Source organism: Gymnoscopelus microlampas (genome assembly GCF_963454915.1).
Source record: "Gymnoscopelus microlampas genome assembly, chromosome: 3".
NCBI classification, from domain to species: Eukaryota; Metazoa; Chordata; class Actinopteri; order Myctophiformes; family Myctophidae; genus Gymnoscopelus; species Gymnoscopelus microlampas.
This window is the reverse complement of record NC_139940.1, coordinates 22,447,468-22,461,400: the sequence shown is the minus strand read 5'-3', so window position 1 is coordinate 22,461,400 and position 13,933 is coordinate 22,447,468. Positions and strand designations below refer to the sequence as shown.

The 13,933-nt window shown below is 41.8% G+C and overlaps 1 protein-coding gene across 1 annotated transcript in view; it reads right to left on the bottom strand.

Annotated features, from left to right (window-relative positions):
- Positions 1-13,933, bottom strand: part of thsd7ab (thrombospondin, type I, domain containing 7Ab) — a 136,490-nt gene that overhangs the window by 12,797 nt on the left and 109,760 nt on the right. The window contains exons 16-22 of the mRNA XM_084050754.1: positions 9,843-10,021; positions 8,827-8,960; positions 8,092-8,245; positions 6,072-6,213; positions 3,436-3,551; positions 2,219-2,336; positions 93-238 (exon numbers count right to left, since the gene is read on the bottom strand). Of these exons, the coding sequence (XP_083906880.1) occupies positions 93-238; positions 2,219-2,336; positions 3,436-3,551; positions 6,072-6,213; positions 8,092-8,245; positions 8,827-8,960; positions 9,843-10,021 (989 nt within the window). The remainder of the gene's footprint in view (positions 1-92; positions 239-2,218; positions 2,337-3,435; positions 3,552-6,071; positions 6,214-8,091; positions 8,246-8,826; positions 8,961-9,842; positions 10,022-13,933) is intronic.

Here is a 13,933-nt window from a genome sequence, read left to right as displayed (position 1 = left end):
TACAAATTGAGGGCCACTATGTTTCCAGGGTTTCTTTTGCCTGTAAGGCATCTGCAATTTCATACCTTGACAAAATAGTACCCATATTGTACCTCCACTCTGCACTCGGACCAGGGGCTGTACTGCCAACGGTAGCAGGGCCTGACAGGACAGGGTTTCCACTGCTCCATCTGAGTAGGACAGGGACGTCCGTCCCCCTGAGAAGCTTGCACCACCGACCTCTGCCTCCACATCCTCCCTGGACCAAACAGACAGGATGTGACAGGGAGAGAGGTGTTAGCCTTGTGTTTGCCTGGCATGATAGATGATGTGCTTGACTTAAACAAAGCAGGGTTTTCCAAAATAGCCTGCATACAGTACTGCTCTGTCCCAGAGCCATATTGATTTGTTCTTGGTGTGCAGGAGTGAAATGGCTTCTCTGCTTTGCCAAGAGGCCTGAAACCATCAAACATGAACCATTCTGTTCTAAAACTATCACAGCACAAAATGAACAAAAAAAACAAACAAACAAAACCAAAAACAGCAAACCCTCACACCTCAAAGCTTTTAGTTTCTGTCATACATCATCTCCATTTTCCACCTCCGGTGCCTTTTTAGACAGTATTAAACTCTAAACTTATCTGATTCCCTGTGATTTAATGATAGTACTGCAAAGGGTTCCACATGAGCCTATGGGGCAGAGACAATAATATGATAGAATCAATTGTCCGCACAGTCTTGCGCACCGTTCCACAGTTGCATTTCACTGCTTGTACCTGTATGAGTGGTGACAAAGAAACCCTCTTGATTCTTGTTTCTTTACCAATTGCCAAACCCTCTGATCTACAACCACGCTCCACACAACAGGAGGCCTGTGATTGCAATTGCTTTAGCTTCACTAAATGCAGTTTTTCTTAAACATTGGATTGCTTTATTTTAGACAGAGAGAGAAACCAAGAGAGGGACATGCCAGATGCCACTCTGCCAAAACCGAACAACAGATTGTAATTATGTGATTACAACATGACCTCTTATCTCTCTCTTCATGCTCACTACTGTACAGTAGTTGTCTATACCATTGAAATTAACTTTTACGTGGCTAACCCCAGAATGTATTTTTTAAGAATGACTTAAATTTGGTATCTTTTTGTTTTATTTCACAAATAAATGTAGAGAGACAGGAAACTAAGGGCAGAGAGAGAGGCGAGAAATGCTAGACAAGACGGGAAATCGGGTTCCAATCTGGGTCCTCGTGCTCACAAGGAGATTATGGTCAGCACACCAACTGGCTGAGCCACTAGGCACTCCTAACGCCAGAAATTAACAACTCATACAAAACACTGATACTAGGATTTGAAGGAGAACAAAGAAAAAGGAAAATAAATGTGTTTTATATATATTTTTTAAAATTCATAGTATAGCTGTCCCTTTATAAACCTGTGTTCTCTGATCCACTACTACAGGTCTTTAGCTGAACCAAAACGATATAAGGAGCAGCATGTCAAGTTTATCCTTATTTGTTTCTAAACACTAGAATGCTGTACCTGTCCTGTACATGTTGAAGACATACAGTCTGGTAGCTTTTAAAAGTCTTCTTAAAACTCACCATTTTACCATAAATGTAATTTTTACTATTATTGTCATTATTATATTATCATGATTATGATTTACTTATTTACTTATTTAATTTGTATAGTTAATTTCTCTCTGACCATTTGCAATTGTATTTAATCTCCTTAATCACTGCAGAAACTAACCTTAACCACAGAGCAGGATACTGCATAGGACAAGTTAATTCCCTGGACTCGCCTGATGAATAAGCTGTCAGAAAATCAATAAACAAACTAATGTGCTTTTGTATGTTAAGTGGAGGCGTGGATTCCAGAAGAAGTATTACTCGTGCAAACCAAATGAACACCTGGTCTCCATTTCTTTGCATAATTTTGTTTTATCACAAACAGAAACAGACGGGGCTTATATAACAATCACCTTGTTCAAAATGCCTGACTGTTTTTCCCCCCACAATTCATCCAATGACTTCTACCAAGTATACAGAGATAAAACTCAATTTCTATTAAATGTTTGTGCTTTTGAAAATAGGTACTGTATGCGGCAGGGAGCACATGGAGCACTCACTGTTTAATGTGTGCTCTGCTGAAAATAGATTTTCAGAAGGTGTAGATTGGGCTTAAGTTCACGCTCTAACTACCTGAATGTCTTGCATTGTCAATCCCTGTACCTTCCAGTCCACAGGTCTGTGAACACTCAGACCAGGCCGACCATTCTGAGAGCTGACAGTTGACGGGACATTCCACCACACAGGAGATATTCATCTGCCACTTCTTTTCCAGATTTAACTACAGAGGAAATGGAGAATAATCCATCATCATCATATCATTTACAATTCCGGTCTCTTCAGACAAACCCATTACAGCTCTGAACCATTGAATGTGTTGGAACTCAGCGTGACATTTGAATACTACAACTCCCAGAAGCCTTTGTTCTGATAGGGGGCATGCGGTTCTAGGCAGCATCAGGCTGGTCTACTGGGATACCAGGGCTCTTTTGAAAACTGTTCAGACGCATTGTGTAATTGTGAATAAGCCAGACGATGAAGAAGGCCATGGGTTAAATAGCTGTGGGGAAGACTCTCTGCCACAGCCTGCCGGATACAATTACACAATATGAATGAATAAAAAGCCTGACCCAATCCACTGACAGCATTGTCTGTGTGGGAACACTTCTGAATATTTCATATTACTTCAGGCGTAATAGTACTACGAAAACGGTAATGAGTGACGTGATTAAGTCTTTAAGGAGGTGTCTATCAGAAAGACAAAGAAAGAGGAAAAAGGAAAGTAATAAAGTAAAAGAAGTAAAGGGGTACAGACAGACAGAAAGTTAACTAATTCATAATAATGAACTGAAAAACGTGGGGATGGGGCCTGTTTGTTCAGAAGTCCTATACTTGTGGGGACAAATTATCTTGAAGCCCTAGCCTGCAACATTTGTACTTTGTACTGTCGTCCTGATGGTAAAAGGCGGTTTTGACTGGTGCGTTCTATCCCTAGCAATAGCTTTCCCCTTCCTAAGTACCCGGGTCTCATACAGTACATTGAAGTCATACTCTCAAGTTGTACCCAAGCTATCTTGCTGGATATTAAAATGCAGCCTCTGCTGACCTTTATAATAGATGGCATCAGTGTTGGAGTTCCGTATGTCAGCTTGGAATCAATTGTTGTGCCCAAGTAATTGTATTCCTCCACATCATCCACCTCATCCCTATCAATGACTATTGGCTGGTGTGCATGAGCACTAGTCCTAAAATCTAAGATGACCTGGAAGTAAGACAGACAGACAGACAGACAGACAGACAGACAGACAGACAGACAGACAGACAGACAGAGAGAAAGAGAGAAAGAGAGAAAGCAAGAAAGAACGAGAACCAGGACTTACTTCCTCACAGAACTTGATGTCAACAGACTTGCCATCACTGCGAACACAGTCCAGCATCCTGGTCTTCACACCATTCCCACACACAGCATTGGGGCTCAGCTGACACGTACTCCAGTCTGAGAGGAAACACAACATGGTGACATTGTTGGCATTCCGGTGACACTATTCCCACTATTGCCCACAAATCTGAGCAATCAGCAGTAACAGCTGACAAGTTCAGAGTCACCGTGCCCAGGCCATTGAACAAGCTTTGTAGCCTCCTACAGTACGTGCTCAGCTGACATGTACTCCCAAACAGTCAATGTTTACGGGCCAGCAAATAAAGGCAAGCCAGTCTGCCGTTATGGTTGTTAGCTTCACAACAGTGCCAATTCTTACTTCTTTGCACTTGGCTGACAGCAGTGACAGCTAAATTGTCCCACCAAAACCCCCACTGCAATGTGTTTGAATATCTACAGTATGATGCTATTTCATGCTACGTGGCTTATGATCCCGAAAGAAAATTGGACCACATCTGATTTCTCTCTACTCTACTGGATATCCCCGGGGAGGGAGACATTAGCATCAAATATCAACTATCCCCACTTTTTCACATTATACTCTATCAAGAATGTTATTTTATCAGCTGCAGTAGCCCCCTTTCCCTGACTATACGGATTTCCATTTCTTAAAACTTCATTTTCATTTCACTGTCATTTAGCTAATGCTGTTATTCACAACCAGTGCAGCTACATAGTAATCTTGAATTCTGCCAACATTATGAGCAATGAATAGTAAGTGTTAATGAACAGTACCCAGGCAACAGATGTAATAAATATTCTAGACAGCTCATAATGCTATATGTGACTGATAATAACGAAGAAAGGGCAATTTCGTGAATATACAGTATATCCCACAGTTTTGATTATCAGAATTCAAGCTTAATATCTTATTATCAGGCATGTCGATATGTGATAAATTATCAATGGCAACAATATATGAAGCAGTATATATTGATAAAATCTTGCTACCTCTACTGTAATTGTTTCTGTACAGTATGTGTGCTGCTGTTGAACAATGTCAAATTACCACATAATCATAGATCTTGTGCATAGATCTTAAAAAAGTGTACATTTAAAGGGTTGATAATGATTTATGAGTTGAAAATGACCGTGGGCTTGACTCACTCTGAACACTATGCGTCACACACCTGCAAATATTAGTCACTTACTATACTGTATGTGTTAGTAGAACTGCCATGAAATGATCTTACAGTAAAAAAGTGTGCATCATCTTAAAATAGCATCTAGCTTACATTATTTATGTCAGTATCATGATTACTTTGTCAGAAAAGAGGCCAATGCAGTTTTACATCAGCTCCCTTGACTCCCCCTAGTCTGTTTCCTATCATTATCATAACAGTACTGTCTGTGTCAGGGCTAATTTAGACTTCGTTGGATGATCACGTCCCGACCTGACCCATTTTTCAGTTGAAAATCAGTTATTTTTGTCGAGTGACATTGTATAAATTAGGTGTTACGGTGCCTTTGGCCAACAAAGCAAGCTTTATTAGTCCTATTCCAGTCTACTCCTCTGAAAGTGGAGGAGGGTGTGACATCACTGTCAGCACGTCAAGTATTTTACAAGAAACATCGACAGAATATATCAACCTTCAGAGGCAGCATCATGCCAGCTTTGCTGTGCGGTGAGCTTAGTGTGTGTGTGTGTGTGTGTGTGTGTGTGTGTGTGTGTGTGTGTGTGTGTGTGTGTGTGTGTGTGTGTGTGTGTGTGTGTGTGTGTGTGTGTGTGTGTGTGTGTGTGTGTGTGTGTGTGTGTGTGTGTGTGTGTGTGTGCGTGTGCGTGCTAGTCATAGCACACCATTTCAAATCCAGGGCACTTGGGTACCAAAGTCCTTATATAAATACATATACTGTGTGCGCTGTTGTTAAAAAATACAAAAATGCTATTATACAATAGTGCTGGGGTATCACTCATGAAGCCTGCTATCCTCTGACAAAGATGAGTGGCTGTTTTTAGCTGCAGTGAGCTCGTTTCAGAGCTCAACTCGGAGCTGGGAGCTCCGTCTCCTCCTGTAGGGGAGCTTTGTGAAGCTCTCGGGAGCGTAACAGGGAGACTGCATTGAGGAAGACAAGCGGTAACAGAGTAGCCGAAAGTGAGAGAACAAGGGGAAATGAGAGGAATGGCTCAGCACAGCCAAGATGGTCTCAGCCAAAATGAAAAACAGACCCCCTTCCCTATAATAATCTGTGCTCGTATTTTATGTACGTGTGACCTGGAAAGCCTGCGTGCCACTGGGATCCCAGAAGTGGAGATTAGCTGCCAAGTCTCGCAATGTAATGACAGAGACAAAAACAAACACAGAGGAAAACAAGTGAAATTGAGAAAAGTGATCGACATTGAAGATCAGATGACAAATATTAATAGAATTGAATTCTGACAATCAACTTCTAACTTCTATCAATTTTTAAAGACAATTTTAACTGCATTAGGAACAGATACGTATGTAGTCAGAATGACGATCTACAAGCATGGCTATATTTTGTAAGGATTATACCCCCAAAACAGGACTCCCAGACTAAATCAGCCTTTTATGCAATTTCATGAAGGAATCTGTTATTCACTATCATGTCCTTTACCTGTGATATTGTAGAAGTAGTTGAAACAGTTTAGATTCAGGCTACAGGGCTCTTTGTCACTGGTGTCAGGACACTCTCTCCCCACACCAGGCGACCGGAGTGCATAAGCCGTCCGCACTCGACTGATGCTTCTGGTGCAAGGCTGAAACAGGAGATGCAATTTCTATTAACCATTTTGAAGGTTTTCAACATGAGAGAGGGATGCGGGGTGTATATTCTTATGGAAGCATAAATGATCCAGTGAGCAAGCCATGTTGCAGCAAGTGATAAGAACTGAGAGCAGACAGATCCTCAAACTGGAACTAAGCCCTTTTCAACCCAGAACTCCTGCCAATATGATGTCCATATTTACTGAACAATAAAGTCTATTCAACTGGGTGAATTTGCCTGCTCTTTGATAATTTCCCAGCTTATTACTACATAAATAATTTCTCTAAATAAGTGGATTACTGTAGGACACTCTGATGTTCGGCCATTCCCTGGACTGGGATCTACCAGAGGGAGTCGTGTTCTAATGCTACAGTATCCACGGTTTAGAAACTCCTTTTTCTGTTGGCATTCCCAGAATAAAAAAATCTTTGGATTTTTTCAACAGGAAATGACAGGACAGATTTTTTCAACTGGAATGGTATACCCGCAGTTCTTACACAGCCATTGGCCACAGTGGGGATAGTGAGGGAGAAATGACAGTCTTTAAAATAACTCCATTGCTGGAGTGATGAATAAAACATGTGTGCAGTCCCACTGGTGCCCGCTGTGGACTCCATGTCGAGATTGGAATTGTGGGAAGTCGTGTGTCAGGCACTCAGAGAGAATGGGTGTGATTAACGATAGCCTGAGTTCTGATGTGAGAACAGTGGGTGAAGTCAAAGCCGTTAAATTTTGCCTTTAGCACAAGCCAGTGTTGTCAGAGGTACTGTAGCAGAAGCTGAACTGAATGTTCTGCTGTCTCTTATGCTTAAATTATACTTGGTTGCGCACCGGCGTCACCCCCCAAAAATAGCAGATCTACAAGCTCACAACACATCGCAAGCTTTCACACAACCAATTATACATACAGTATCAGGCTTTACGTATAGTATCATTTTATACATGGTGGAGCCTAAGGGTCAATGTGTGGCTACTGTGATGGGTTGGTATGTGATTGCCAAAACTACATTCTTGAAATTCAATTTCATTTGTATTAGATTATTATTATAGACCTTTATTTAACCAAGATTACAAATCGCCTTTTCAAGGAAGCCCTGGCCAAGATAGTATCAATTACAGTGTTGCAAACAACATAAAAGAAACAATGCAATTAAAAGTACAATACAGTAGAAACTCTGAGAATCAAATGCCTAAAAGATAGAAAAAAAGGAAACAATCTAGCTAAGGAAGCAATTACAAATTCTAATTGAATCTGCCACCAAACCCTTCTCTATAATTTTGAAAGTCCTAATCGGGATCAGGAAGTCCTCATCTAGCTGCACGTCTGTCTGCAAGTGGTCCCAGGGTGCAGGGGTAGCAAGCTTAAAAGCCTGTTCAGTACCAGCATTAAGGACAGACAGGAATATACTGTCAATACTTACTAGTTAATGAGTGAAAGATTCCCACAAAGAAGTGTGTGTATTCCGCAAATGTGACTTTCAAATCCTATTTGTGAGTTCTTGGATTTTTTATCATAACTCTTCTAGCTCCTCTGCTCAATACCCAGTTGCTGGGTAATATAAGTGATTTACTGTGGTTTTTATACCGCACTACAGTTCGTATATCTCTTTTATATCTCCGCTGTGGGCGAGAAATAACCTGCTGGGAAAGATTCACACACTACACAGTACAACACAATACAGTCTCCCTATCCTTTGAATTCGTTAGGCCTCAGAGAAAATAACTTTGATGAGATATAGACGTCCAGGATTAATCTCCATGGGGCTTATGGTGAATTCTCACAGCTCCATTTGTTAAGAGATTAAGTTCTTTTGCGCAACTGTCTTCTGGCTGTTCTGTGTGTGCTTTCATCCAGTGTGTCAGCTCTTACCCGGCTGCAGCGACTCCAGGGCCCCCAGTCGTTGAGGACACAGTCCTCGGGGCAGGGCAGTCGGCTCTCCCTGGCCCCTAGAGGCATCTCCTCTGGGTCACACAGGTAGTCCTCCACTGGGTCTGATGGCCCGTCGATGGTGTTTAGCATGCACCTGTGGGATAGGCCCAAAGATACGAGGGGGTTTAGTATGCACCTTTGGGATTGGTCCAGGGATACGATGGTGTTTAGCATGCACCTGTGGGATTGGCCCAAAGATACGATGGTGTTTAGCATGCACCTGTGGGATTGGCCCAAAGATACGATGGTGTTTTAGCATGAGCCTGAGAGATTGGCCCAGAGATATGCTGAGGTTGATCTTATTTGACCTATGCAATGGCATGATGAACAACACTGTCATTCTGTCAAGGGACAGTACAAGGGTCACCTTTTCATCTCTAACTGGGCTTCAGGGAGGTGGTGAGGATTTGTGACCAACAGAATGTGAAACTTAATGTATTTAATACTGTATGTGGCCTTGATTCACAATGATCGCCTATTTCAGTGATTCTCAACATTTTTCATTTCAAGGACCCCCAATTTGGAATACTGTACAATGTACATGCTAGAGTATACAGTATGTGTGCTGTTATTTTCCATGAATGCAAGTATATATCTGCACGTACTGGAAATTGAATGCATATGCAGGAAAACAAAAATTCTAAGAAGGTTCTATCATTTTCAATCAATTCCTACCTGACTTTTCTGGTCTGGACCCCCTCACCGCAGTTCTCTTTCAGGTCCACATTGCTAACCTTCCAAACGCTCCATGGCTCTGCCACCCAGATGTACTGATTGCAGTCACTCTGACACGGTACGACTTCATACACCTGTGATTATGCAAAGGATTGGAACAATACAACACACATGTATCTACATGAGGAAGGTGTTCTAGTGCTTCAATTCTGTTGGTAATGCCACTGCCCTTTTTCTTCCATTTTGGGTAGATGGTGGCAATGTGCTGTCCATCAATCTACTGTATGTCAGGGACCCACTGACATGGATGACATTCAACATGTGAGACTACATTATGAATGAAAGAAGTAAGAGGCTCTTACCTGAGCCTGTAGCAATAAGTCATATCCAGTGGGCGTTGGGGAGGAGATTAAAAACAGACACAGTTGGATTAATGAATGTATCCCCTGTGCATACAGTGCAGTACATTTGATTAATGCGGCAGTTTAAAGGACATAATCAGAAAATCCCCCAGCGCAAATACCTGCATGAACGTAGAAACTGTGCACCAAACATCAACACAACACAACCATAATCTGCATCTGTTGATATTCACATAGGCCAAGAAGCATTTAATTTTCTTGCAAATCAACGCAACCTCAACGAATCAGCCAGCATGAAGCCACGGCATTAATATGGTAGATGGGTTCCATTTATAGGAACCATCTCTTTCTCACTGCCTCTGCTCAGCAAAAACGGTTGCCGCAATAATGAGAGGAAGGTAATGGAAAGCCTTGCGGACACAAGCTTATTATTCATTGAGATTTCATTTGCTCCCTCTTATTTCTCTCCCCTCTGCAGTGTCTTATATTGCTTGTCTTCGAGTTGTCATAATCCAAAACACATTGCAGCGCAGTTCATAAACACTCACTAGGAGACAATGGCAAACTGAAAAAAATAGCTGAGGTTTCAAGCTTCCATTCATCTAGCACCATATAGCAATCTGTTTTAACCATCATTCTGGAACTGGACATTACCTGATTGATATGGTCCAGTTTTGGACATGGTCTACCACCGTTGTAGGGTTTCTCTCTAAGCCACTTGGAGCGAACCTTGACCCCACTGCCACAGGACTTGCTGCAGCGTGACCAGTTGGACCACTCGCTGAGCTTACAGTCTGAGGGACAAGGGAGGATGCATGCCTCTTCAATGTAGCCTGTGTGGAGGAAGGAAAACCATTAAAGACTTAGGTCAAACATGTCTGAGATTACAGTTTGATGGAAAGGGGAGGATGCATACCTCCTCAATATAGCCTGTGTGGAAGAAGTAGAACCATTAAAGACTACTAGAGTCAAACATGTCTTCAGAGCAATGCCAGAGCACTGCCTAATAACTACAAGAACAGGCAAAAGTGTGACCCAATTGACCATACTTCCCACTGCGAGTATTACAGAGCAAAATGGTAGCTGTGTGAATATGGTCAATTGGTCAATGCACGCACAGGATAAAAGAACAATTATGGCATTAGATAAATTATGGCATTTACAGTACTGTGCCATTTACAGTACCACAGAAATTCAGACCCCGCATTCTAATCTTGCATGCCTCCAAAATTCCTCTGTCCTCCACGGTTGAGAATGACTGCTTTAGAAGAGAGCATGAAAGACCATGGCTGCATTGTTTTGCAAGTACAGCATTGAAAGAAAAAACTGAAACCATTCATTATAAAAGTGGAAAAATACACTTCAGTAGTTTGTGCTGGCAGCAAGCTTTAGCATTTCAATCAATTATTTTCAAACGTTTTTCCTATTTCATCCCTTGAATTATCTCCACCTGGCCGAGGGCATTGGGGGAGATTATGTTACTGTCCCCGTTTGTTTGTCTCTGTCTGTCTGTCTGTCTGTCTGTCTGTCTGTCTGTCTGTGGTAATCTCACAAACCACTTGACCAATCAGTGCCACATTCTTTGTGCCTGCTGTCAGTAATGTAAAATGGCACATTTACATTTAACAGAGGAAACCATGCAAGGGAGCAGTTAGGGGTTAAGTGTCTTGCTCAAGGACGCTTCAACACTAACCCAGGGAGAGCCGGGGATCAAACTGGGAACCTTCCGATTTCGAAGCGGCCACTCTACCTCCTGAGCCACTGCTGCCACAGTGTCCTTTGATCTGCAGGTTTGTTAGTGGAGGGAGGCTAAGCAGTTTTTGCTGTTATGTAACAAGAATGCACTTCAATCAATTCAGCCTTTGATTAAAAAAATCAATGGGGTGAATGAGCTGAGAAAGTGGACTGTCTCTCTGCGTGTCTAACCACTTCTTTTATTTTATTTCTTTTTTATCTTTTGATGTGATTTACACTTTTTTCATTCCATAACAAATGTATGGTGGTAAATTGAATGGCAGTTCTTTTAACAATTATCTCAGCACCACTGAGTCTATGAAGTAAAAGTATTTTATAAGCAAAGCAAGAGAGCAGGAATAAAGCCAAAAAGTGTATAAAATGTACAAAATACAAATGCCTTCAAAATAAAAAATGCAACTTCACTACCGTATATAAATGCTGACAGCTGGCATCAGCTGTTTCCAGAAATAATCCATAAATACTTTCTTTATTTTATTTACAATTTTATTTATCAAACATCACATCTTCACATCACATTTTAGTATCTGGATGCATTAAAACATCCATATTTCAAAAATTGGCCTCCTGGTGGCGCTGTAATAGGGCAATGTTAACACATCGGGTGCCAAACACGGTCTGAACCGTGTGTTTACATAGTGGCGGTTCCGAAGCTTCGGTGCCGAACACGGTCTGAACCGTGATTTCAGTCTTTTTGTTTTTTTCGTTTTTCTCCGCGCAGGCGGGGCTAGAGCAGCTCTGGGAGCACCCATTGTAATCCTGCGAAGGAAGTGCCAGATCGCTCACCGGAAACACATTTTTTTCCCCCATCCGCTTCCTGTCTATTTCCTACTTTGAAACGCCTATATCTCCGAATCTGTTTCCTGTGGGGAAAACAGGTCATGCGCGATGCGCGATCCCCCGCCCGTTGTAACCCGCGAGGGGAATGTTATGGTTCCAGGCAGTAGCCAGGCTCATGGCAGAACATGAATCGATGCTTTTTTTTGCGTGGATTTGCTTGTAACGCACACGGAAACTTTAAACAGCAAAGCGCAGTCAATGGGGAGAATGCTGGCACCCACGGTAAGTTGTTATGAAAAAATGCTGGCACCCGATGTGTTAAAAGGGTGGCATTTTTTCCTCAATTAAGTGTGAATGTGCTGGCAAAGTTTCACATGCGTTAATTTGTGGCATTTTGTTCAAAACAAGCCACTCCTGCAAACTTTAGATGTGAATCTTAGCCAATCAGGATGGAATATGAAAAATCAAACAGATCCGTCTTCTTGATCACATGACTATACAGATCATGTTTACAGATTTGCGTGAAATTTGGATAAAATCTGAAGGAGTAATATCAAAAAATGTGTTTTACATAAGTTGGCCTCCTGGTGGCGCTGTAAAAGGCAGATGTGAAAATGCAGGGCAAAGGTTTTTCCTTGGCTTCTAGGGAGTGCGCATACAAAGTTTTACACAGATCGGTGCAGTTATAGGTAAAAACATGAATCGGCCTGTTATAGCGCCACCATGAGGCTGATTAGAACATTTTCAAGTGCGTTTTCTTCCTCGGCCTACTGGGAAAGTGCGTGCAAAATTTCACGGAAATCACACAGTGTTCATGATTTGAGGCATTTTGTTCAAAACGGACCAATTCTGCAAACTTTGTTTGGACAAAATCTGTAGGAATACTGTAAAAAATGTGTTTTGCGAAAAACGCCCCCCTGGTCACGCTATACCAAGCCTATGGGAAAAAATTGAGGCAGAGGTTATGCTATGGCATCCAGGGAGTGTGTGTGCACAAGCCAACAGTGCCGGAGATTAGCTGTTCACAGACAGAAGGACACACACACGGACGGACAAACGGATAGGGTGCAAAACAGTCTCTGCAATGCCTTTCGGCCTGGCGGAGACAATAATAAAATTAACTTTTTGAGGTTGTCGAGGAAAGTGTGTAGAATACTCTCGAGAAGGTCTACAAGAAGATTCTGAATGGCATTGTCCCCACAGTGACAAAGTGGTTGATGTCCACTAGTGTGGTGATGGTCTATATGTCCCCCTTGACCAAATGGAGTAAGGAAAACTACAAGTATAACTATACTGTAGTTAACTATAAAAGTGCTTCACAAGAACAATTTGGTGTAACTAAGTGTTTCACTGAAAAACTAAACAAAACAACCCACAAACTGTCACGTCCTGGGTCTGTCCCCTGCCTTTCCCTGTTCTTGCCTGCTCCTGCTCGGCCCCTCACCTCTGTACGGCTTGTTTGTGAGACTGTCTGTTTCCACCTGGGTTACTCAGCTGAAGACACTTTCGTTGTGTTATTGATTAGGTTGTTCGTTTATAGCGTTTTGTTGTCTGAGTTACGTGGTAGGTTTAATGAGACCTTTCAAGATGTTTGTTCAGTCTATGTTCCTCTGTGAAGGTGTACCTGAGTTCATTATAAGTAAAGACTGTTTGAGTTAAGCCTAGTTTCCCTGAGTTTGTGTTCTGCACAAGGGTCCTACTTTTTAGTTTGAGGTGCCCTGACATAAGCAAGGTTTTAGATGCTTTCACAGTCTTCATGAGTGTGTAGAATTTAACTTTTATCAAATCACCAGGCATTTCGTGGATGTGCAGACAGTTCATGTTGTTTATGACTGGAGGTGGTTCTGATATCATACATATTGCAGAAGCTATGATTGGTCTATTTTGAGGGGATGTGAAATGATTATGATACCTTAACAGTCAGGTTCTGAGAAAAAAATGTAGTAAAAATGCCTCCTTTATTTTTTTCATTTTAAGTTAAGTGTTAAGTGTTTCAACAACAACTGCAACTGGACATCGAGGTTTGTGTTTCACACATGCAAACCTAGTTAACTTCTGAACAAAAAGCTCTGTATCCATCTACCTTTCGCAACATGTGGTACGGTATCACTAAAAGTACAGAACATACAGCGTAGGGACTAAGTCACATGAACATCCCATGTTAATTAACTGTGTATCCTAAAACATGTGATTCTTCTTACCATAGTATA